This window comes from Ammodytes marinus (genome assembly GCF_949987685.1).
Source record: "Ammodytes marinus genome assembly, chromosome: 8".
In the NCBI taxonomy this organism is placed as follows: domain Eukaryota; kingdom Metazoa; phylum Chordata; class Actinopteri; order Uranoscopiformes; family Ammodytidae; genus Ammodytes; species Ammodytes marinus.
The window spans coordinates 13096541-13118092 of record NC_137212.1 but is presented as its reverse complement, the minus strand read 5'-3'; the positions used below and the strand labels follow the sequence as shown (position 1 = coordinate 13118092).

At 40.8% G+C, this 21552-nt stretch overlaps 2 protein-coding genes across 7 annotated transcripts; one reads left to right on the top strand and one right to left on the bottom strand.

Annotated features, from left to right (window-relative positions):
- Positions 1-493: 493 nt before the first annotated feature.
- lim2.2 (lens intrinsic membrane protein 2.2) lies at positions 494-2466 on the top strand (the record flags this gene model as incomplete). Its single annotated transcript, XM_080033179.1, has 4 exons — positions 494-671; positions 1286-1426; positions 1757-1891; positions 2396-2466. The coding sequence occupies 4 exons, from the start codon at positions 494-496 to the stop codon at positions 2464-2466; spliced, it is 525 nt and encodes a 174-aa protein (XP_079889305.1).
- A 1333-nt stretch (positions 2467-3799) lies between these two features.
- LOC307254875 (GRAM domain-containing protein 2B) lies at positions 3800-19972 on the bottom strand. 6 transcript variants are annotated; one of them, XM_080033416.1, is made up of 13 exons: positions 19786-19972; positions 11520-11696; positions 10188-10251; positions 9961-10033; positions 9770-9873; positions 9537-9635; positions 9256-9327; positions 8847-8915; positions 8568-8667; positions 8233-8322; positions 8004-8103; positions 6574-6681; positions 3800-6015 (listed from the first exon to the last, which is right to left on the bottom strand). In XM_080033416.1, the coding sequence occupies exons 1-13, from the start codon at positions 19875-19877 to the stop codon at positions 5997-5999; spliced, it is 1167 nt and encodes a 388-aa protein (XP_079889542.1). In that variant the 5' UTR covers positions 19878-19972; the 3' UTR covers positions 3800-5996. The 6 variants fall into 6 exon arrangements, with proteins under 6 accessions (XP_079889542.1, XP_079889543.1, XP_079889544.1 ...); XM_080033417.1 differs by having other exon boundaries at positions 11520-11693; XM_080033418.1 differs by lacking the exon at positions 19786-19972 and adding an exon at positions 14792-14927.
- Positions 19973-21552: the final 1580 nt, after the last annotated feature.

Genomic DNA, 21552 nt, shown 5'->3' with positions numbered 1-21552 from the left:
TTTAAAGCAAAGAAAAGCCATTGTTTTTTACCTGTGTTAGACATTGAGCATTTTATTTTTTAAGTGTTTATCAGTAAGATGCAATCAGTCAATCCTGTCTGGTAGTAACTCTAGCAGATCCACCTAACCCTGTTTTAAATAGAAAGAGAGGCAGCGTGTTTGTGACAGGTCGGTTGGGCTATCACGGACACCTCTCATAATTACATCCAGGAACCTTAAGTTCTGTAATGGCAAAACCAACCTAAAACATTTTGGAGTGCTTCTTGATTTTCACAAGGAAGGATGGGAGGGATAGTAGTAGGCTAGTATACCTGACTGGCAAGGACACATGGCCGTTGTTATCTTGATAATGGTGTATCATGGTTATGTGTGGCTAAATTGTCTGTACAGTATACTGTATTGTAGTTTGATCCCTCACCCATCCCCCTGTCTTCTCTTCACTGGACAGTTGCTGAATGTTTAGTTGGACAGCACTTTCCCCGGCTTCTCCACGATGCTGTATACTTTGGCAGGAGGAGGCACGCTCTGCGGCGTGGCTGCCCTCGTGCTTCTCATCGTCTCTACGGCAACAGACTTCTGGATGCAGTATCGGTACTCGGGTAGCTCTGCCAATCAGGGGCTTTGGAGGTTCTGCATCAACCACAAATGCCACGCCCACACCATCACCGTAGGTCAGTACTTCAGAGGTCACACATGGACAAGACAGTATGTTAAGCTGCCACCAGCTGATCTTTTGTGCTGGTATTTTTTCAAACCCACACATTACAAGTGTCCAATTGGGTGTGTTATGAGGAAATAATTATTTCAGTGTTTATGAATTATAATCATAACAAAAAATGTATTTAAACATTCTGATCAAATCTAGTTTTTATTTTGTTCAGTTACACATTAAATATGAAATGAACTGATCACACAGAGTTTTTAATTTAAGACCGATGTGATGCAGATTTGTGACAAAAACTTTCAGAAAACAATTTGTTGGTTATTTCTGCATACCAAAGCACATTGAAACTGTTTAGAAATGTGTCTACATAGATTAACTAGTGACATGAAATGAGCTGTCTAAAGACATGGCAACCCAATTTACTGTAGTGATGGGAAGATGTCTTACTAAAGTTGTACCAATCGTGTTTGAAAGGACATAAAAAAAGAAGAGCAAAAGGATTGAAGGGTGCTGTTTTTTAAGACTATAATAAATCCATTAGAAAAGTCCCAATTGCATAATAGGCCAAATTGAAATATGTGTGTTGATGTGTATGTGTCTCCTGACATTTGTTGTGACCAGCCTTCTGGGATGCCACGCGGGCCTTCATGTTGCTGGCTGTGCTGAGCTGCTTCGCCGGTGTTGTGCTCGGCCTGAGCGCCTTCACCAATGGTACCAAGAACAGGAGGGTCCGTACGGGCGGCATTGCCCTGGTCCTGTCAGGTAAAACACACACACTTACACTTGACCTTGGTGTTAGAGAGTTTGTCCTATATTATAGGACAAAGTTTTTTTCTGCCAACATTATATAACACACACATGTGACAACCAGTGGCTGGTCTTAGAACAGTGGATACCCAGGGTTTAGGTAAAAAGGAACAGAGATTGGTGTAATCATTAGATGATTAACTATTTGAAGTATAATATGTTAAACTTTAAATATATGTTGACAGGTGTTATAGGTGGACGGTTCCTACATATACATATGGTTGGCTTATTTCCTTTTTATTTTTTATTTTTATTTTCAAAGTTCCTCTCACCCTGCATTCTCAGGTTTTCTTGCTCTGCTGGCTTTGGCGATTTACACCGGAGTGACTGTCACTTTCTTTGGCAAACGCTTCTTGGACTGGCGCTTCTCCTGGTCTTACATCATCGGCTGGGTGGCCATTGTTTTGGCTTTTGCAGCAGGTATGTATTGGCTTTCATTGTCAGCAACCTGGAGGAGAGTATCTAACAACACGTATCTAAGGGTGTGCATTGCAACATTGCGCATTTATTTGCTCAGTAATAAAACCTGTTGTTGTTACTTTGAAACTCAGTACCCTGAAGCGAGTAAATACACTGGCTATATGCCAGAATAAAAATAACATTTAAATGATGTTATACAGTGACAAAACAGACAAGATGACAGGGTTATGCAGCAGCTTAGACAATACAATGAATTAAACCAGTGGGGAGAGAACCTTGGGCTCTTGTACTTGTACTTGTACATAGTAATAACTGTAGACTCTGTTTAGAAATTGAAAGGTTCAGTCCTCAATGATACAATCTCACATCACTAGCAAAGATCCACAACTTCAATCATGACAATAGTGTGCTTTTTTTCTTTCAGCAATCCTTGGTAAAAGTGAGTGGGATTTAAAATAATAATGACTGTGAGATGACTGTGTAACTTTATTTGGTGTCTTTCAGGTGTGTTTCAGCTCTGTGCTTACCAGCGGACCACTGCAGAACCTGCTCCTTCCAATAACCCGGACAGCTAAACAGCAAGAAGACTGTTGAAATGGATGTCACTGTTGCTTTTGAGAACTTAGAATGGAATAAATAGAAATCATAGACTCATTTGTCGTTTCACTGCAACACTGATTCACTGACAATGAATGTTTATTTTTTTTTGTTATCTTGACCCTAGTGTTCATCATCAACATCTCACATTTTTTTGAGGAGGTAATTGGAAAAAACAGTTGATATGACGCCATACGTTACCTGCAGCGAATGTTCTCACACCTTGATAAATCCAGGATATTCCAGACCCTGGAACCTTAAAAAAAATAATTTCTTATGACATTTTGTATTTTATTTAAAACAAAATGCATCATAATGCTCCTTTTGATTTAACAAAATGTAAAGACACATGAGGAGTGCATTCATTTTGCTACGACCCACCAGGAACCATGCGTATGTAGAAGAGATTCTCCACTAGATGGTGGTGTCCTGCCAAATACGAGGCCTATGCCACAAAGTGAGTTCATCTCACTCATGTCCTCTGAGTTAACCGTTTAACTCAGTCACCCAACTTCATTTTTTTAAAACGGGTTACCAGTCAGCTCTTTTAAGTTTGGATTTACCAACCCAACACAGTTTTTGATACTAAGATCCATTCATATGAACAATGAACAGCTCAGAAACAATAGGAGAGGAGGGTTTAACAATCTAAGTATACCTATGTAATAAAATACAAGCCGAAGAAAGAGGTAATAAGACAGATAATATATGGAAGTGCTTAACCATTTGCAACTGGATACACTGCAGCTGGCTTGGAGATGTAACTTCATTTTAAATGGAGAGCTTAGGTATCCTTTAGCATTTGAGGATAAATCTAGATTTTGCTCTCAAAAGGTGCCCTAAAACCACCAAATAATTAGCAATAGTGTTTCAAGTTACTAGAAACAACGTAACTCAAATGTTGCAGATAACAGCTTAAATTAGAAAGTAGTATTTACTTTAAGTTGTATGTGGTCAGTTGATGCATGATCATCCGATTCAGACTTTAGTAGTTTAGTTTGAGTTTTAGTGCTCCCTAAATCCCGTTTGTCAAAACATGAATAATCTGCATAAAACATTAAGCAGCAACTGCAGCTTTGTGCCAAAATAAAAGTGTATGAAAATTCATTCCACGAATAGAACATATCATTTATAAGTGACTTTCTCTATCAAACACACGCGAGAAATACAAATGGTTTTTGAGAATGTTTTTCCACTCGTTTCCTATTAACCATGTGCCATTCCCAAACTTTACTTGATGTAGAATATTTTCCATTTGAACCGGTTCTTGTGCAGTAAGTAACAAATACACACACATTCATTTACTTAGCAACATTTGATTTATTTTGAACAATAGCAAAGCCATCTCACAGAGACTACTTTGAATTACACAGAATGCAAATAAATATATGGACCATAGTAGAATTAAGGACATTAACAATTGATACAAAATTATTTACAACACTTTGAATAGTGCAAAACCACACAAATACTGCCCTCATCATTGAGACTCTTGCATCAAGTCCATTCAAGGACAGTGGATGAGTGTGTGCCTCCCCCTTGTGGGAGATTATAAGAACTGTATATGGCATGTTGACAAAAAACCTTTGCTACACATACAGTAAGAATATGACCATGTGTAAAACATCATGTAGCAAAAATTTTACCCAATCGCTACATCTTGTTTAGAAGAGCTTCCACAACAAGGGTGACGTTTAATGGCGTGGATATGCTTAGATTTGTTTTAAAAAAGGGTCCTTGGAAGGTCGGGACACATCATCTCAATGAAAAGTAGTGTGCTTTCTCAAAGGGATATTTGAGAAACCACCAAAAGCCAAGAATTACAGTACAGACGGTGAAGCCCCGTCACGAGCACGAGACTTTGAAATGACTAAGGAAAAGATGACAACCTAAAACCACGTGGCAGGTAGTGCCCACCACCCCTGAGTGAAATTAAATTAAAAAAAAGGTCTTAGCACCATGTCACATAGCACAGAACGCCAGTTTTTCCATTTCTTCCCAATCCAAAACAAGGTGTCTCGGACTGTGAGAGGCACAACACAATTTTTTAAAGTGCGCTCGCTCGCTTGAGCCGTTCCTATCACTCACATTTGTCGTTTTTTTTTTCTTGCGCAATTTCTTCCCCAAAAAACATCAAGCTTCATTTAAAAAAAAAAAAAAACAGCACACATACATTTTTGCCATGCATAATCATTTGTTGCATATTAATTTCTTTTCGGGACCACTTTGTGTTTCGCTGTTGAAAACTTGGACCTTGCAGCAGGTGTGGTTGTAAATTCACCTCTATGGATGATGGGTGAAAATGCGTATACAGTGTCAGTCAATTGTCAATATTGCAGACACATGCATAGACATCAGCAATACATTATTGGCGCTACTTTAAATAACCTGAAAACTCTAGAAATGCCACTTGGTCCTCTAGAGGCCTGTCAAAGAGAGGTGTACTTTTTACCACTATGTGGCGTTTGCCTGGTAGACAGTACATCAACAGATTATTAAATCTACTCTTGAAGACCAAAGTCATAAAAAAAGCCATACACAAAAACATATTGATGCCTCTGAGACAACCTCCTCTTGTCCTATTGTACTAGATGTGTGTGCATTGACGATGCATTGATCAAGTTGAGACTGCAGACAAAAACAACCTCCGATCATTGATCATTAAACTGGCTTAAATCATGCCAAAGACGAGGAGAGTAATACTGCAATCATTGCTGGTTGGAGAAAGAGAGCAAAGATATCAAGCCTCCGTGGGCTGATCCGATTTTGAGATCAACCCACAGCTGATTAAGAGGAAGATTACCAGACAGATTTGTACATACCGCTGAGAGACGGAAGGGGAAATCAGATGGAAAAGGTAAATAGGAGAAAGGAGGTAAAAAAGAGATAGAGAGAATAATTTAAAAGTATCTCCGTGCACTCATGCAAAGAGATGTGCACCGTGGGCATCTTTGGCAATGCATTAGCACTACGTCTCTGGTGTTGAGGTGCAATACAAAAGCACTACAGCAGGCTAATGCTGATTGGTATAGCCCTGTTCAGTCATGCTCAGACAGAAGGATTCATGTATATGGAGGACAAGGGATAACAAAAAGTTCACATGTGGAACCGTTTCTGTCAGGAGAAGTGCCCGTCGACTTGGCAAGCGTGGCACATTGCTAAGTTAGAGCCGTTTGGCTTTGGTTTGAATGACACACACGCTGCAGCCAGGCAGTGAATGTGTGTGTGTGTGTGTGTGTGTGTGTGTGTGCATTTTGGCTCGGCTCTGTGTGACCAAGTTGTGGCATGTCTGACATGTACTGCACTAGGGACGGGTGGAGGGTGAGGGGGGTGGGGTGAAGCCCTTCAAGTTGTCAAGTTGTCTCTGAAATTGCACAGGTCGGCCATTTTTTCTTCTAGCCGACAGCACCGGCCATGCTGGGAGAACAGTCTCATTTCACAAAGTTTCTCCCGCTGGAGATAATCCTCCAGTCACGAGTCAAGCAATCCCTCCCTCAGTCGCTGAGTGTTATGTGTCTTTGTGGTATCTGTGAAAAAAAACACAAGAGGGAACCAGTTAAGAGTGACATATCCCAAGCAGCAACTACATATGATCCTAGAAGTCTTATGTAACTTGGAGGCGAGGCTGCACCTTGTGCAGGAATTCATTTGCACCGTTTCCTCGAAATAGACCTCAATGCATAACTCAAACAGTCTCAATACATTCTTAAAAGGTGAAAAGGACACATTTATCTTTTTAAGAATGAATTAGATCATGGGGAACAAACAATTATTGGAAAAAGAAATCAGTCTTCCGTTTTTTATTCTCTGTCTTAAAACACACATATCCCTGACCACCGGGTGGCAGTAATGTGTAATGATTGAGGATCATTCACATACAGCGCACTTCACTGAATTTGTTTTCAAAATGGCACATGATGTAGTTAATTGTGTAAGGCAGAACTGCTGCCCTGGGCGGATCTAAAACTGCTCACTCCAACTTTTTTTTTAAAATCTCTTTGGCAACCATTCCCATAAGGAGTGTTTATGTAGTTTGATGTTCAGACAAAAGACGCAATGAAGAATTAAAAGAAGTGTCTCCTCACCCGCTCTGCAAGGTGAACTCAGACAGAGCCCCTAGCGATGTCAGCTGTTCCTCCAAGGCCACGATACGTAAACCGATGTAGCCGGAAGACAGCAGCAGCAGCACGACCCTGAAAAGAAAAAGAAAAAGCCAAGTCACATATAATGCCTTTCTCTTGCCTTTGTATTCACAGTGATCAAAAAGTAAGTAAGTAAAGTTTATTTATATAGCGCCTCTCGCAGACCAGGGTCACAAAGCACTTCACATTAAAAAACACAATAAAACGACACATATACAGAGTCTGTTACAAAGAAGAGTTTCCTAAGAACGTACAAAATATAATACTATACAATATAATACAGAGTACATAGACATGGATCTAGAAAGCCTGTTTGAACAAGTGCGTCTTAAGCTGACTCTTAAAAATATCCACAGAGTCCAGAATGCGCAGGGACTGGGGCAGGTCATTCCACAGACGAGGAGCAACAGCCTTGAAAGATCTGTCTCCTCTGGTTTTAAAACGAGTGCAAGGAACCATCAGGAGATTCTGCGTGGAGGACCTCAGGCTCCTGGTGGAGGCATAAGGCTGGATCAGGCCCTTAATGTAATCAGGAGCCTGACCGTGAAGAGCCCTGAACGTCAGCACCAGGATTTTAAAGTTTACTCTGTATGCGACAGGGAGCCAATGTAAAGCTTTCAAAATAGGAGAAATATGGGCTCTCCTGTGGGTGCGGGTCAGGAGCCTCGCCGCCGAGTTTTGGACAACTTGTAAACGAGCCAAGCCTTTTTTACAAAGGCATGTTAGAAGGCTGTTACAGTAGTCCAATCGTGAGGACACAAAAGTGTGGACAATCATCTCAAGCTCGTGGCTCGAGACCATGTGTCTGAGCTTGGAGATGTTACGCAAGTGAAAATTGCAGTTCTTGACCAGCTGATTCATATGCCGTTCTAGGGACATCCCTCCATCAAAAATTACACCAAGATTCCTCAGACTTTTTTTCACTGAGCTGCTTAAGTTGCCGAGATGCTGGGTAATAAGTGGGACAATAGTGTCCGGGAAAAAGGTTGAGATAAGCTTATCGCAGATACAAAGAGAACCATTAATTAAATTCTTGGTTAATACATCACTATATCTTTATAGTCTTTTGAGCAGGCACTATAAAAAGGTAAAAAAAAATGCTGCACATTTCTTTAGATTAGCGAAAACTGGTTTCAAAATCACAAAATGTCGGCACGCCTTGGCATATCTTTTTGCATAGTGAAAGTTCTACAAGATCAGGTTAGTTCATCGTTAGCAGGAAACATTTCTGAAATCCTTCACTAGTTGTAAGGTATGGGACTATTGACAGTGAGAAGCAGATTATGATTAGCACATTGGAAGACGGGAAGTCAATTTCAAAGGGAAGGAGGGAGGGAAGGAGGGATACTGTAGAGAGAGGAAGTGCTACTCACAAAATCAAGTAAATGAATAGGAGAGTGTTGAGGGTGCTGGCCTCTCTCTGAACCATCAGTGACTTGGCCCTATCGGTCAGATTCCAAACCCACGATCCACCTGAGCCGGGAGAAACAACGCAAAACACGGCATGAAAACCAATGTTGTCCACAGAGTTGTTGTTCTTGACATGTTTTTGTTCTTCTATCGGAGGACATGGCTGGTGACAAATAGAAAACTGAGTCTTACCTGATACTGACAGCTCCTCTGAGGACGAGCTATCACTCTGTTGCATGTGTAGACTCCGGAAAGCCGAGCCATTTGCATTAGGAACAGCCTCTGAAGATGGAAGGAGGGAGGAGATCAATATTAAACTGCTTTCAGACATTGGACTTTGCATGTCAAGGCCAGAACATATGAGCGAGCGAGCGAGAGAGAGAGAGAGCGAGGGCGAGATCTTATCAAGGATTTTTGATAAGATCCCGCCATCATACATAATGATTCTAGGTAACATTTGTTATTTTCACCAGGTTTGCTGTTAAGCATGTAAACATAAAGTGAAGGATTAACAACTGGCCTCTCACCTCTGTGCGGTTTGTGCAGAGGCTGCTCCTGTAAAGAGTGGGACTCCAGTGAGCCATTGAACTGGTCAAAGCTGTCGTCCAGGCTGGACAGGCTGGAGTTCTGTAGTGACAAAAGAGAGAAAGAGAGAGGGATACCATCACAATCTGTTGATCATATAACTCAGCCATAAGAATAGGGGGCATTAATAAATCATTATATTAAAAAAAAAAAAAAAAAAAAAAAAAAAAAAAAAAACCTGAAACACTTTCACTTTGTTCAGTATTGAGAAAGAGTCTTACCACAAGTTTGCTCTTATCAAAGCTGTTCTCCGCTGAGGAGAAGATTGTGCTGCTGTTGGTGCTGCCATCCTGTAACAGAGACAGACACATGTTTAGACTTTACGTTTAAAAGATTGGATTCATTTTTAACTAAACTCCCATTTTACAAGGCTTCTATCCGATATTTCTGCATGCTCAGACTATGTGCATTTAGTAAAAAAAATATATAAATAAGCAAAAATTTTCAGAGATTATGAGAGATATGAGATATGTAACAAGGTTTATAATCACATGGTTGCTGCTTTATTTCAGATTTAGTTTATGCAGGGATTATACTCTGATCGTCAAGCATTATAAAGTGTCAGTATTCCTAAACATTTATCAATGCAAAACTTCTGAATTTTTAAGACATTGGACATTGGAACCTCACCGCTATCTGAGGACATACTGAACGCAGCAGTTGAAAACATGATTCTCGATTCCGCAGCGACACAAACAGGAACTAGAAAACCAGAGTGACGAAAAATAAACAAAAAGAAAGAATATTAGCGAGGTGCACTTCTGGCACAAACATGATGCAAAAAAAATACACTCAGTTATTGTTTGGATAACATCTAAAAGCAAACTTCACTGTAAATGTGACTTTTTTTTAAACATGTCTAGTTGCTTAAAAATCTTTTTATTTAGACTGCTGTGTGGGGAGAGACTGACCTTGTCTCCTTCACTGGTGCGGATGGACAAGGCGTTGGGCACCAGCAAAGCTGTGTTCTGCTTTTTCACTATGTGGATGCAGGAGACTGGAATCACCACCTGCAAGAGCACATGCCCAAGAAGAGAAATCATGATTTGCAATAAGATGAATAGATTTAAAATGGTGCATATAATAAGTTGAAAAAAAAAAAACATTAGGAAAGGGAGGGAGCCAGAGTAGAGCTGAAGCCTACCTTAGTGTCTTTGAGCAAAACTGAGGAGTAGAAACAGGCATGGGTGTCGGTGACGTACAGACGACCGTGGTAGGGCACTTCCTTCTGCAGGGCACAGATGTATGCTGGGAGAGGAGAGGAAGACTTTTAGTTTTCATGTGGTTCATTTTGTCATTCAGTCGATCTTTTATTTATTTTTTTCTCCTACCTACCATGTATCAAGTCTTCACTATTGGGAATGTCCGGAAACAACCTGTGGAATGTTTTGTTGTGCTTCATGAAACTCTAAAAGAGAGAAGATTAAAGCAAAAGTCAGGACACGTGGCATGATGAGCAGACAATGGGCCAGACAACACACACACAGTAACACAAAGGCCTGCTTTTCAACCGGACTAGTATAATAACCTAGGTCTTCAATTCAAAGTTATGGTGGACTTACACTTTGTGTGCCGGTTCCCTCAGTCTTCTCAAAGCTTTTGCTATCAACATCGAAAGTCTGCGACCTGCAGAGGCAAAGAACAAAGCCGTCAATATAAAAAGGAAGTATGTGGCTTCACGTTTGAAGTTCATGTGAGAAGATAGTAGAAACACGACATGACTGCACACACTTGAAGGCTGTAGCAGATTGCATTTCTTTAAACCCGGGAGACAGAGAAACCAACTACAGTCTATAAATGAGATGAAGCCGTCGATGTTCCTAAAAACACAGTTATAAGATTGTTCTTTACTAGTGATGTCCATTTTTATTTTTTCCCCCTGACATATTACCAAAGATAATTGAGCGTTAACCCACGAGATTAAAATGCTATCTAGTATGGCGTTCAGAGCACTGACAAGGCATTTTGACATTTCAGAATTTCACATGGAGGGAGACAAAGCCAGGCGCTGACTTAACGTGTCTTTAAAAGCTTACTTGACCTGCTGCTGTTCAATAATGAAGAGCCCATTTGTTTGTGTATTTTCTTAATTTAAAGACCTAAGTGCCGGCCAAATGGCCAGACATTAAAGCATTACCAGCTAGCTACTCTTTCCCTTTTGACGTCTTGTGTCTCCCAGAGGAATGTTTTTTTTTAACCATTTTAAATCATGTCCATATATTTTTTGAGAGGAAAATATCTCTGCGGATTACTTTTTAAAATCCTGCATATCTTTCACCAACTCTGCGGAATCTGTCTGCTCTGTGTGTGTGTGTACACTTGTAATTACAGTAAGTGCAAGTAAAAGGAAAAACCTCCTCAATACACCTGTTAACCTGCATTACCTGTTTTTGAAAATTGCTTTACATATTTTTGAAGACATATTCCCACACACCACTTTGAATGCCCTCTTAAGTTTGCCTAAACAATATGGGTGATAGGTTGTAAGTGTCAACACGCACTCATTCATTGATTGATGTGTAAAAGGCAGTTTTCTTTAACAGTTTGACTGATATCATTAATTGGTTGAAAGTACATTAACAGTTAAGCGGTCAACCATGAACATCAGCATTCTTTACACCGTTATATCACAAATCTACCTTGTACATTTGAATCATGTGAGAACCCAGTAAGTCTCCAAAGGCGGTGCAGTCATGTGTGTGTCACGACTAAGCAACAGCTGAGACTCAGGTCGGGTCTTGTGATGCATGTTCAGAATAGCCGTGTGTCAAATGTGTGATTTTATGCATTTTTAAGAGTGAGAAATAAGATTTCCCCACATCTAATAAGACCCAAAACTGCAAACATCTTCTAACATATCTGGATGACGCCTGCTCTTTCCTCCTCTGTCCTACCTGATGGCTTCTTGTCTGGTGAGGGTTTTGTGCTGTTGCTTGATCTCGAGCTGTGCTGCCTCCAGGCTCAAGGCTTTCCTGGCCTCCGCCTTCTTGATGCTGCCATTGCTTGAGCTGCTCCTGCTTTTCTTTAATTTGGTTGGCAGCCCGCCACCACCGCTCTCTACTGGGTAGCTGCTGCACATAGGGGGGAGGGGGAAACAGACAAAAAGAAGGGGAGTTTAGCAACATGCAAAATACTGTTTCAGCGTCATTTACATTCAGCGCATATATCGAAATTCTGAAAACACCCACTGACAAAACTCTTCACCTCTGTTCCAATCTCCTGTACTCTACAGACTGTCATCATCCAGCAGCATGGAACAGCACCGTTAAAATACTGCATAGGATGTTAACTACATCATTCCATTTGTGAATCAAATTAAAATGCTCTCTGATGACTGGACAGACATTTTGCAGACAATAGGCTTATCTTTATGATTGTGAAATGGAAAACGTTTTCCCAACACATCATAAAGTTTAACTGACAGCAATGCGTCAGCAGTCTGCTGGCTGTAGAATTCCACCTCCAGGCAACTTTAAAAGCTGAACGACGTAGGCTCACGCACTAAAACCAACAACCCTCTGCAAGTACACAATTTAAAATAAAAAAGAAAGTAACACTTAAAAAGTAAGATTGCAGGCTACACTACAGCCAATATGCTCTTCAAGGGGCTTGTTCTTGATCAGGAGCAAAAAAAGCCACAGATACATTGAAAGACGAAGGCGTTTGCTGAACGCTAATGATACAAATCTAAAACAGAAGTTACAATCAGGACATATGAAGACTACAAAAACATACATCTATCATCTTGGGTATAAATAACAACAACTTTGAATCTACTTAAGATAAAAGGGCAACATAGACCATCTTACCTGGTTAATTTAAATCGCTTTGATGAACGGAAACTTATATACCGACTGACAATAGGCATTGCCTTTTCTTCTAGAGATAAATAAATTAATTAAATAACCCTTAAAAATAACTATCGTCTGTAAACTATGTTCTCTGGTCCCACGCCATCAAAGCTGAGCAGCGATATTCCTCTTTGTTGTTGTGTGGTTAAGAAATAGTCCTTGTTTGGTCGAGGTCCTACTCCACATCCTTCCAGAGAAAACCTGTTGCCGAGTTGCCGTTTGAATGTGCTAGCAAAAAAAGGGGAAGCCACTTTGTGTTGAGAATGGTGTGACACTCCGTAGTGGATGACGTCAAACTCAACCACTCCCCCGGGGCCAAACAAGCATGAAAGGGACCAACGTACACACACACTCTCACACCGTGCGCACACACACAAACACACAGAGTCAGCGGAGCACAACACAGGTACAGACATGCTTGAGAAAAAAAAAAATAGGCCCACCCATAAATTCTTCCACTGACAAGCATAATCTTATCAGAATCATGTTTGAGATTTTCATGTATTTTCTTATTTTTCTTCTTCTAAAGCGCTGTGTGCGTGAGTGGAAAAAAGTCAAATAGTTGTGAGGTGCTCAGACTGGCCCAATGTAGGAGTGGTGGATTACAATGAATCAATCATAACCAAGTACAACCTTAGAAGTCTTCCTTTAACTAACATAGTATGTTTTTTTTTAAAGTCAGGTATTAGAATCAATATTATTTACGATACATACAGCATTGCATTGCCTAAGACCTGAACAAAACCAGATCAACATTTTCAGACTGGATTCCTGATAATCAAGTTTGTTCAACTTTATTTCCCCCTGTCAGTAACCCCCGTTTAAAAAACACAAATGTTCCTACTGTGTCACGCAAGCAATTATGGGAACGTTCAAAAGGGTAAAGTAACAAACATGTCGTTAAGCTTAAGCCAGAGGGCCACCATTCCCTTTGTTCTTCAGTGTCATAACGACTTTAAAAAAAACTGTGAGTTGATGGATTTCATAACCAGCCAGCGCTGAAGCATAGACCTGGTGTGTTTGTGTTAACACGACTCACCTGACCCACTATACTAGACAGGGGGTCAAAGTGTCAGGGCAATATAGGCAGTAATCAAAGAGAACCGACTGTTTGACTTTCTCAACAACTTCCTCATACTCTTTACCCGGCACTAACCAAAAAAAAAAAAAAAAAGGCCTTGCTGAAACCGCATCCTGTAACACCAGCACTCAGCAGCCGTTAAGGCGAGATGTTCTATTTGAAAACACGATCAAAAGGTTAGAGGGTGCATTTTTCCCACGTATGCTGAAAGTTAAGAAAAATGTATTTCCTTGGTAATATTGTCACAGTAAAGCCCCTGTGTTATTCTGACGACAGAAGCCACACTACAACCATCTGTACCTTGATTAAAATCATGTATCTGCAGTTGATTTCAATACACAGAGGGTCTGGTAGCCACGCAATTCCAATAGCTATAATGGTTATTGCATAGGTTCCAGTTGAACAAAAAGATTTTAGAGCGACTGAAAATCTAAAAATCTTACAGCAACACAAGCATGTCTCAATGGAGGGGGAAAAAATTACAACCTGATTGCCTATAAAAGTGTTCAAGGCCAAAGCCATAAATGGTGAACAGGTGTGTGACAATAAACTGTAAAAAGTTACGGGAACATATAACATAAAACGACAACTGTGTATTTACGAAGCAGGAGGCAGCCTATGCCTGAAATGGGAGGCCTCAACCTCTGATCTACTTCCTCCTTGAAGCATAGTGTCATACCACCTGACAAAAAAAAATAATAATCAATGTAGCGCTTAGCATGACTGACATTTCAAACGTCTTGAACTCTCTTCAGCACGCATGTTCACGCTCCAGGGTACAATTTGTCTCGGCGGCTACAGCACAAACAGCAACCTCACATGCTGACATATGTAATAGAGATAAGTGGGAAACAAATGACAGTCAGATCCATTTTTTTTGGGAATGTGTTTGTTCTAGTACTATCTTAAGAGAGCATACAAATCACTTCATCACAGTCTCAAAGTTCATTAGCTCAGATCTGTGACCAATTCTATTTTTTTTTAGGGGGGGGGGTACACAGAGGATCTACTGAGGAAAAAAAAGGGCTGTTAGGGTTATGATGACCACATGATAGAAGTAGAACGTTTGTACCGAATCAATATTATTTCCAATAGGTCAGAGGAAGCAACCTTAACATCAAAATTAGGATTTAAAAAAAAACACACAGCCACAGACAGACAGCAAGCTGCGCCTCATGATGCGAAACAGTTTGACAAGTAGTGGCTGGAAACTGGATACGTTTGCTTTGCTTACCTTCCCGGTTCCTCAGAGCGACAAGAACAGGCCCCAGCAGCAGCAGGCTGTTGGCTCAACAAGCCTTTCCCTCTGTCCATGACCAACACAGTTTTCACTCCACACTTTCTACCATCTCTACAGGCTAGCAGCCATAACCGATCCACGCGGCCAAATGACGATGACAACGGCAGTCGCACCTTTTTGCACTTCGAACCAGCCCTAGGCATTGGCAGCAAAATGGAAAGGGTGTAAAGGTTTGCTTTACTGCAACAGGGGAAATGAGTAAGAACAAAAAAGAAGACTGGATGGGGTTCAAGCCTGAAATGCCCTCCCAAGCTTAGTCCTTTCTATGCCAGTGTCGGCCCGTGTTGTCATGGAAAGGGCTATAATAATACAACAGTAGGGGGTAACTGGTTGAAATGTGGGGGTGAGAGAACCATTGCCCGAGTATTCTCAGTTCAGAAAGGCCACAACAACAGCATTCAGGAGCCTGTTTTGAATAACAACAAGGAGGTGGCTTTGTAGTGTGCATGATAACACTTAGCTCAATCTCTTTGTGGATGTTGGTAATGGGGCCCACCAGGCACGAGACCATTTGTGTGTGACTATGGAGAGGGGAACCGAGAAAAGCTCAGGATACATCATTACAAATGTAGTCAGTAGATAAACGTAGTGTGTTGTTGTAGCGTAAATGTACAATGTAGTTGATCCTCGTTTGATTCACAAACCATAGGCTGACAAGTCTCTGCCATCTATTTCTAAACCATGACCTCACAGTCAAGGAAACCGACACAGATAATGCTGAAGTGCACTCATGACCTCAGTCCTAATTTAGTCCTCATACATGACTCACTCCTTACCTTTCCTATCCAACCACCAGCTGACATCTTGTCCAGTTAGAGAATGACTGCAATTACTGAATACATTCTGAGAAGAGGTTTCATCTTTATAATAAAGCTGAAAAGTGGACCAAAAAAAAGACACTTTGTGTTACCTTTACGAGATAATTGAACATACTCTGCACGATGAATTCTACTCTCCGTGTGTGTTTTTCAGCCTCCATCATATAAGATAAGACTTGCACAATGCTTATGAGGAAGTACACTCTAGGCACTCCAGAGAAAACACCTTATGTGAATACTATATTCCATGATAGCCTTCTTATCAATCTTCATACATGCATTGTTCCCATATGTCAGGGACTGAATGATACTGAATGGCAAAAATTAAAATATGTGTGTGTCAAAGGCACTGTAATGATATAAAGGTAAAAACAGAAAATGCATCTTACTAGTCAATGATTAGAATTCTTAAACAGCAACTTATCACATATTTACTGGGATTATAATGAAGGCGTTCAAATTCACTAGAAAACTAACTTTGATTGAGGTAATGGATGATTTCTCCGGAACGGGACATTCACAGCAGCAGAAAAACTAGTACAAGTTAAACAGTTAAGAATCATACAGAGCATAGATATACTATATAAAATATTCAGAGACATGACAAATGACCCAAGAGTCTTGCTGCAGACGTCAGCAATTCAATAGAATACCAAAGCTTCAGTGCAAGTGGCCCCCTTACACCGCTTTAACCACACAAGGCTGCCTAAAAGTTTAACAGCCAAGTCATCTCTGAGATCAGCTGAGAATTTGCTAAACCAGATAGTGTGATTGATTGCGCCATCTTCTGGAGGGACATGTATAATTTTTGTCTTGACTTCCCATTATTCAATCCAAATTGCTTAATTCTGAAGGAAAACAACAGGTCTCTGCAACTGTTCTATATTTATATTCACACATAGTGCCACACAAGTACAACTAATTGCACCTGTACACAGGATTTAAATGTGGCCTATGATTTGACACAACTAAGTTTCCATTATAACCAGAAAACAAATACATGATAAACAAAAAGATACAATAATTAGTTTCTGCCCATACGAGTTTGAGCTTTAATAGGGCAGTGAGGAAGCGAGCCAGTGGTCATGGTTAAATAACATGCGTGTGGCACCTTGCCAGGGCTCAGTCTGCAGAAAAAGTGTGTGTGTGTGAGTGAGTGAGTGAGTGAGCGAGTGAGTGTGTGTGTATATATGTGTGTGAGTGCCAAGTGAAATAGAGTGTCTGTATGCATGGGTTACAGAATAGCGTGTTTGTGTGTGCGCGTGTGTTTGAGTGGGAAGTCATGTGGCCTTGTGCATGCAGCACCTCCCTCCACTTCCTCTGTGCTAACTGGGCACAGGGACAGAGAGGGTCTTTCTTCAAGGCGTCTGTTCAGTGCACTTCCAGCAATGTGAGCAGGGTGGTGGCTGGAAAATCCCACAACTTTAAAATCGTTAAAAATAATGCCAGTCTACTGTACATAGGGGGGGGGGGCTTGGATTTAAAGTACTGTACAATTATGTGGATCTCATCTTCTTGGAACAGCGAGTTGTCCGATTAGAAGTCATATCCAAAACGTGTACGTACAAGTGTACAAAGCCTTCAGTCCAAAATGAAATGCACATTCACAACAAGCTAGTTTACGGCTGAAATACTATATCTTTAAGATTAATATCTTGAACAAAAGAGCAAGCATTATGGAGGGCAATGTGTATGAAGACTCGTTGCTGAATATCTTTTGCCCATGTCTTTACTTTCTGAGTCCATTTTATACATTATATGTTTGTGCGATTTTGCAGCGTTTATTTTTTCTCTAATTGTGTATCCACCATAGGTTGTTGCTGTGTTGGGAAAGTAGAAAGAAACATGCCATTCTTCATGTGAAGGAAATGGCCAATGAATGACAGTGGACTAGGCTCATCTTAAAATCAAGATACTATCAGAAAGGCTTACATGCACAATAATTTACAACCAAAGCATGCTATCCTTCAATTCAAAGCTGGCCAGAACATGGAAAAGCTCCATCTCAGGCGTATGGATGAGCTCGCAAAAAGCCCTATGTGTCTGAAAATATAACCACTAATGGCAACTGCTTTAGGTGGAATTCCCCAAGCTACTGTGAGCACCTAAAGGTGAAACAGCTTAGATGAATATGGCCATTTTGTCTTGGCTGTGTGACACAGGAGTGGTCAGTCATTAGCACTATCCTGACAGAGGCAACACATGACCAGCTGGTTAGCATGTCACCCATCATTTAGCATTCTTCTGACCTGCAGATGTGGTTTTTCACCCTGTAACTTGGGACTTTTTTTCTCTACTTGGCCTGCAGCACATCTCATAATTTAGACCTACATGCTTCTTCACTGCCCACGGTGGCAAGTAAGCTCCGTCCTGGGCACAGCCCTCTTGGAGCCAACAGAACGCCCCACCCAGACTATTCCAGGCTCCTCCATCTCAATAAGCTTTGCAGCTCTACCGGGTTCTTCCCTGTTTAAACAGGGCTTTTCATATTGTAGCCACTGTGTGCTTTGCAAAAAGAAAAAAGCTTGCATGTTCAGTTGTAAGGTGGTTAGGCATGTGGTGGCGTGTTTGCTATTTTTAACCATATGGTTAACCTAAAAAAGGGTTGTGTTTTCTGGGCATTTTCACCTTAATAAAAAGGAAGATTTCAGTATATAACAGACATAACACACAAGACGACAGGGGATACAAAGACTACGGTGAGATATTGCATTTACAGAGTTAGAGCTTTGGCTAGGCCATAGCACTCTCATATACATGTGTGTGTGTTGTGGAAACATTATCAGCCCACATACCATACTGCAGACATGCCACGCAGATAACCAGAGGGACCAATGTGATTGGCTGGGCTCCTGTACTCGAGCAAATGGCTATCTATGGGAAGGCAAGTGAAAGACAAACCTCAGAGGACAAGGAGTACTAACAGTGAGAAACACTGAGCATTTATATAACACCATATCCCACCTGTGGTCAACTCATGGGAGCTAAAAATAGCCTTCACCAAGACAACATAGACTTGCTCGTCCCATGTGTGACAACTGTATGCGCGTGTGTGTGTGTTAATCCTTGGGGTTTGAGGGAAACACAATACATGTGCATGTTTGAAAAGTGTGGTTGTGGTTAAGTGCATCTGTCAAGACTGCTCTACTATGGATCATCCACCATCATAAAGGGAGGACAAAAAGTGATGCCAATGAGATCAGGACATCTACTGAATGTAATGTTGTGCATTTACACTACCTGGACCAGATAAGACAGATATGCTAGACACAAACAAAACAGATGGAGCACCACACTTTGTATGGCTAATGTGGGACAATCACTGTGTTCTTGGAAAGGGTTCGATAAGAAACCAACGAAAAAAAGCACAATCTCGAGACCCATGGCTGGCACATTGGCTGTACAAAACCATTGAAAATAAGGCCCAACATTTAACTTCCTTAAATCCTAACTGATGAAAATATTTCCCACATAACTGGGCATCATTGTAATACTGGACAAGCATTCAATCTTATGTTCTTCAGCATTTAATGAACGCTTTATCAACGATGGCAGAAGCTTATGACATCATCTAGCCACGTAATGTTAAGATTGCTCAAAAAAACACTGTGCAGATTCTCCAGTACTAGGCTATTGCTTATGCTAATGTACACAGGTATTGTAAAGATGCTCGCAACAACCAACGTCGACAACAACATACTGTGTTTAATTCAGTGGCCAACAAATACCCGTTTTTTAAAATGTAGGCTATATCACGGTGTCAGAGACTGTAACTATTTGTGTCACTGTAACGTTATCTTAAGGTTGATTTAAATGCCAACCCATCTTCACCCAGACGGATGGCTAGCCTGCTAGCACTATCTACCCACCGACTGGAAGGCGTATATTCTCCTCTTACGTACATTTCAGGTAAAAATAACAAATGCATGAACACACATCCCCTGGTTCTTTGTTGAACAGTAGATTAAGGGTAGATACAACATTCCAATTAATCGTATAGGACAGCTTGTTGTCATCAAATAAATGCTAGCCGTTAGCATCCACCCTGCTGATGATGCTCTCCACCGGCAGATAGCGGTTCAGCTTTTTCGCCACATTCATTCCGCTCACCTCTCTTTCATAAAGTGCTTGAGTCTGACTATGGCCTTCTCGTCGATTTTCCTCAGGAAGGTTTTCAATCTCTCCCTCTTGTTTTCAAGCATCCTTCCCTCCGCCAGTGGTCGTCGGTTCGCGTAGAAACGACGGTCCACGCCAAACTCCGTCCACCGTTCTTTTTCGGCTTATGATTTTTTTTTCGTCCCCTCACTTCATCCTCGGGTGATAAAGATAATGAGCTCAAATCGGACCAAGTCAGCCGACCAATCAGCGTCGAGACGACGCGGGAAAAACGGTCATGTCAGACTGATCCTCCAATCAGAACGGGGTAGTTGGCTTTCAACGACCGCCCATTACCTTATATGGCAGTGGAGTTGTCCTTTCGTTTAGACCGGTGTTTTTATTGTGCTAGTGTAGTCCTTTTAAGTAGCTTAATAATTCACAAGTCTATTTAAAATGTAACGTTGGGACAACATAGGACATATACTTTTCGGTTGACCAACAGATAAACAATCCCACATCATACTACACCATATCCGAGAAAAAAATAAATACTGCTCATACATTAGGGTGGGGCATACAGTTCACATAGGCTATTGCTTTACATCTAATAGGCATACATAATCAGTGGCCTACTCCTTCCCAAAAGATAATTTGTATAAATAAGTATTTTGGTTCGAACTGCAAATATTCGCAGCACCCATGATGTTCAGTAGTTGGGCGTATTTAGTGGCATGCCAAAGTTCCTCTCCACGTTCAGCAGCAGCAGCCAAATGAAAACCCTAAAGTGCAGCCCAACACGGGCTGTGGACAAGGATAGAACATTTGTTAATACACGTACAGGCATAGCAGAGGCTTGTAGATGCTGATAACAGCACCCAAACACATTTGGGTGGGCACAATCAAAAGAATAAAAAAATATTTTTTTTAATTATTTTTTTTATTTAGGTGGAAGTCCAGACCCAGTATCGGACGGACCTGTTCATTCGCTGTCCAAGAAAATGTCAAATCAAATTCAGACAATTAATTAATACTAAAGAATATACCATTACTATGCATTGCTTCTAATTGTATTATTGGGTGGGCAGGACAGCCTGCCTCGAAGTTACCCACCCGCTTATAGTGGTCACTGGTCAGCAGCGCCGGCCCGAGGCATAAGCAAAATGAGCGGTTGCTTAGGGTCCCGACTGCCAGGGGGGCCCCCCCAAATTAATTTTTTATTTATTTATTTATTTATTTTTTTAGTTTGTGTGTTTGATATCAACATCATATTATGTGAATGTAAATTATCATACAATAAAAGGAATACAATGTTTTGGTAGATAGTTAATATCTTAATAATTGAATCAGTTCATCGGTAATCCGAGGTTAACTGATCACGTCACGTTCAAGTCCATGGTATGCACAGTGTGCATTGAGTTTATTTAAAAATATTTGAAAATGGGGCTGCCCTCAGTTGCCCATGCACTGTGTATAGTCTAGAGCCTATTTCAGCCTTGTCTGTGGAAAAAAAGATAACTGGACAACAGAGTTCTTATGCTTCGTTCCTCTCACTGCATTTAAATTAATTCATTATATTACAGAAAAATATGTCCCGTAAAAGAAAAAGAGCTCAAAGCCCATCCCAGAGGAACCTGCATAATATTTAATTTCTAATTTATATTTCTATGGGAAATCCATGTGCCTTTCTTCAATAGCTTCTAATTCATCCAACCCAGTGTCTCCCAATTATTTGTTCACACAAAATTCCTCAGATTTAGCCTCTTAATTTTCCTCTCAAAG

Excerpts from the sequence above, each read along its gene's own strand:
- LOC307254875 (XM_080033416.1), bottom strand. The coding sequence starts at position 19,877 with ATGCTTGAAAACAAGAGGGAGAGATTGAAAACCTTCCTGAGGAAAATC. Across the intron at positions 10,252-11,519 it reads ACCAGACAAGAAGCCATCAG|GTCGCAGACTTTCGATGTTG; the intron begins GTAGGACAGAGG and ends TTGCCTCTGCAG. Across the intron at positions 8,668-8,846 it reads TTGATAAGAGCAAACTTGTG|AACTCCAGCCTGTCCAGCCT; the intron begins GTAAGACTCTTT and ends TTGTCACTACAG.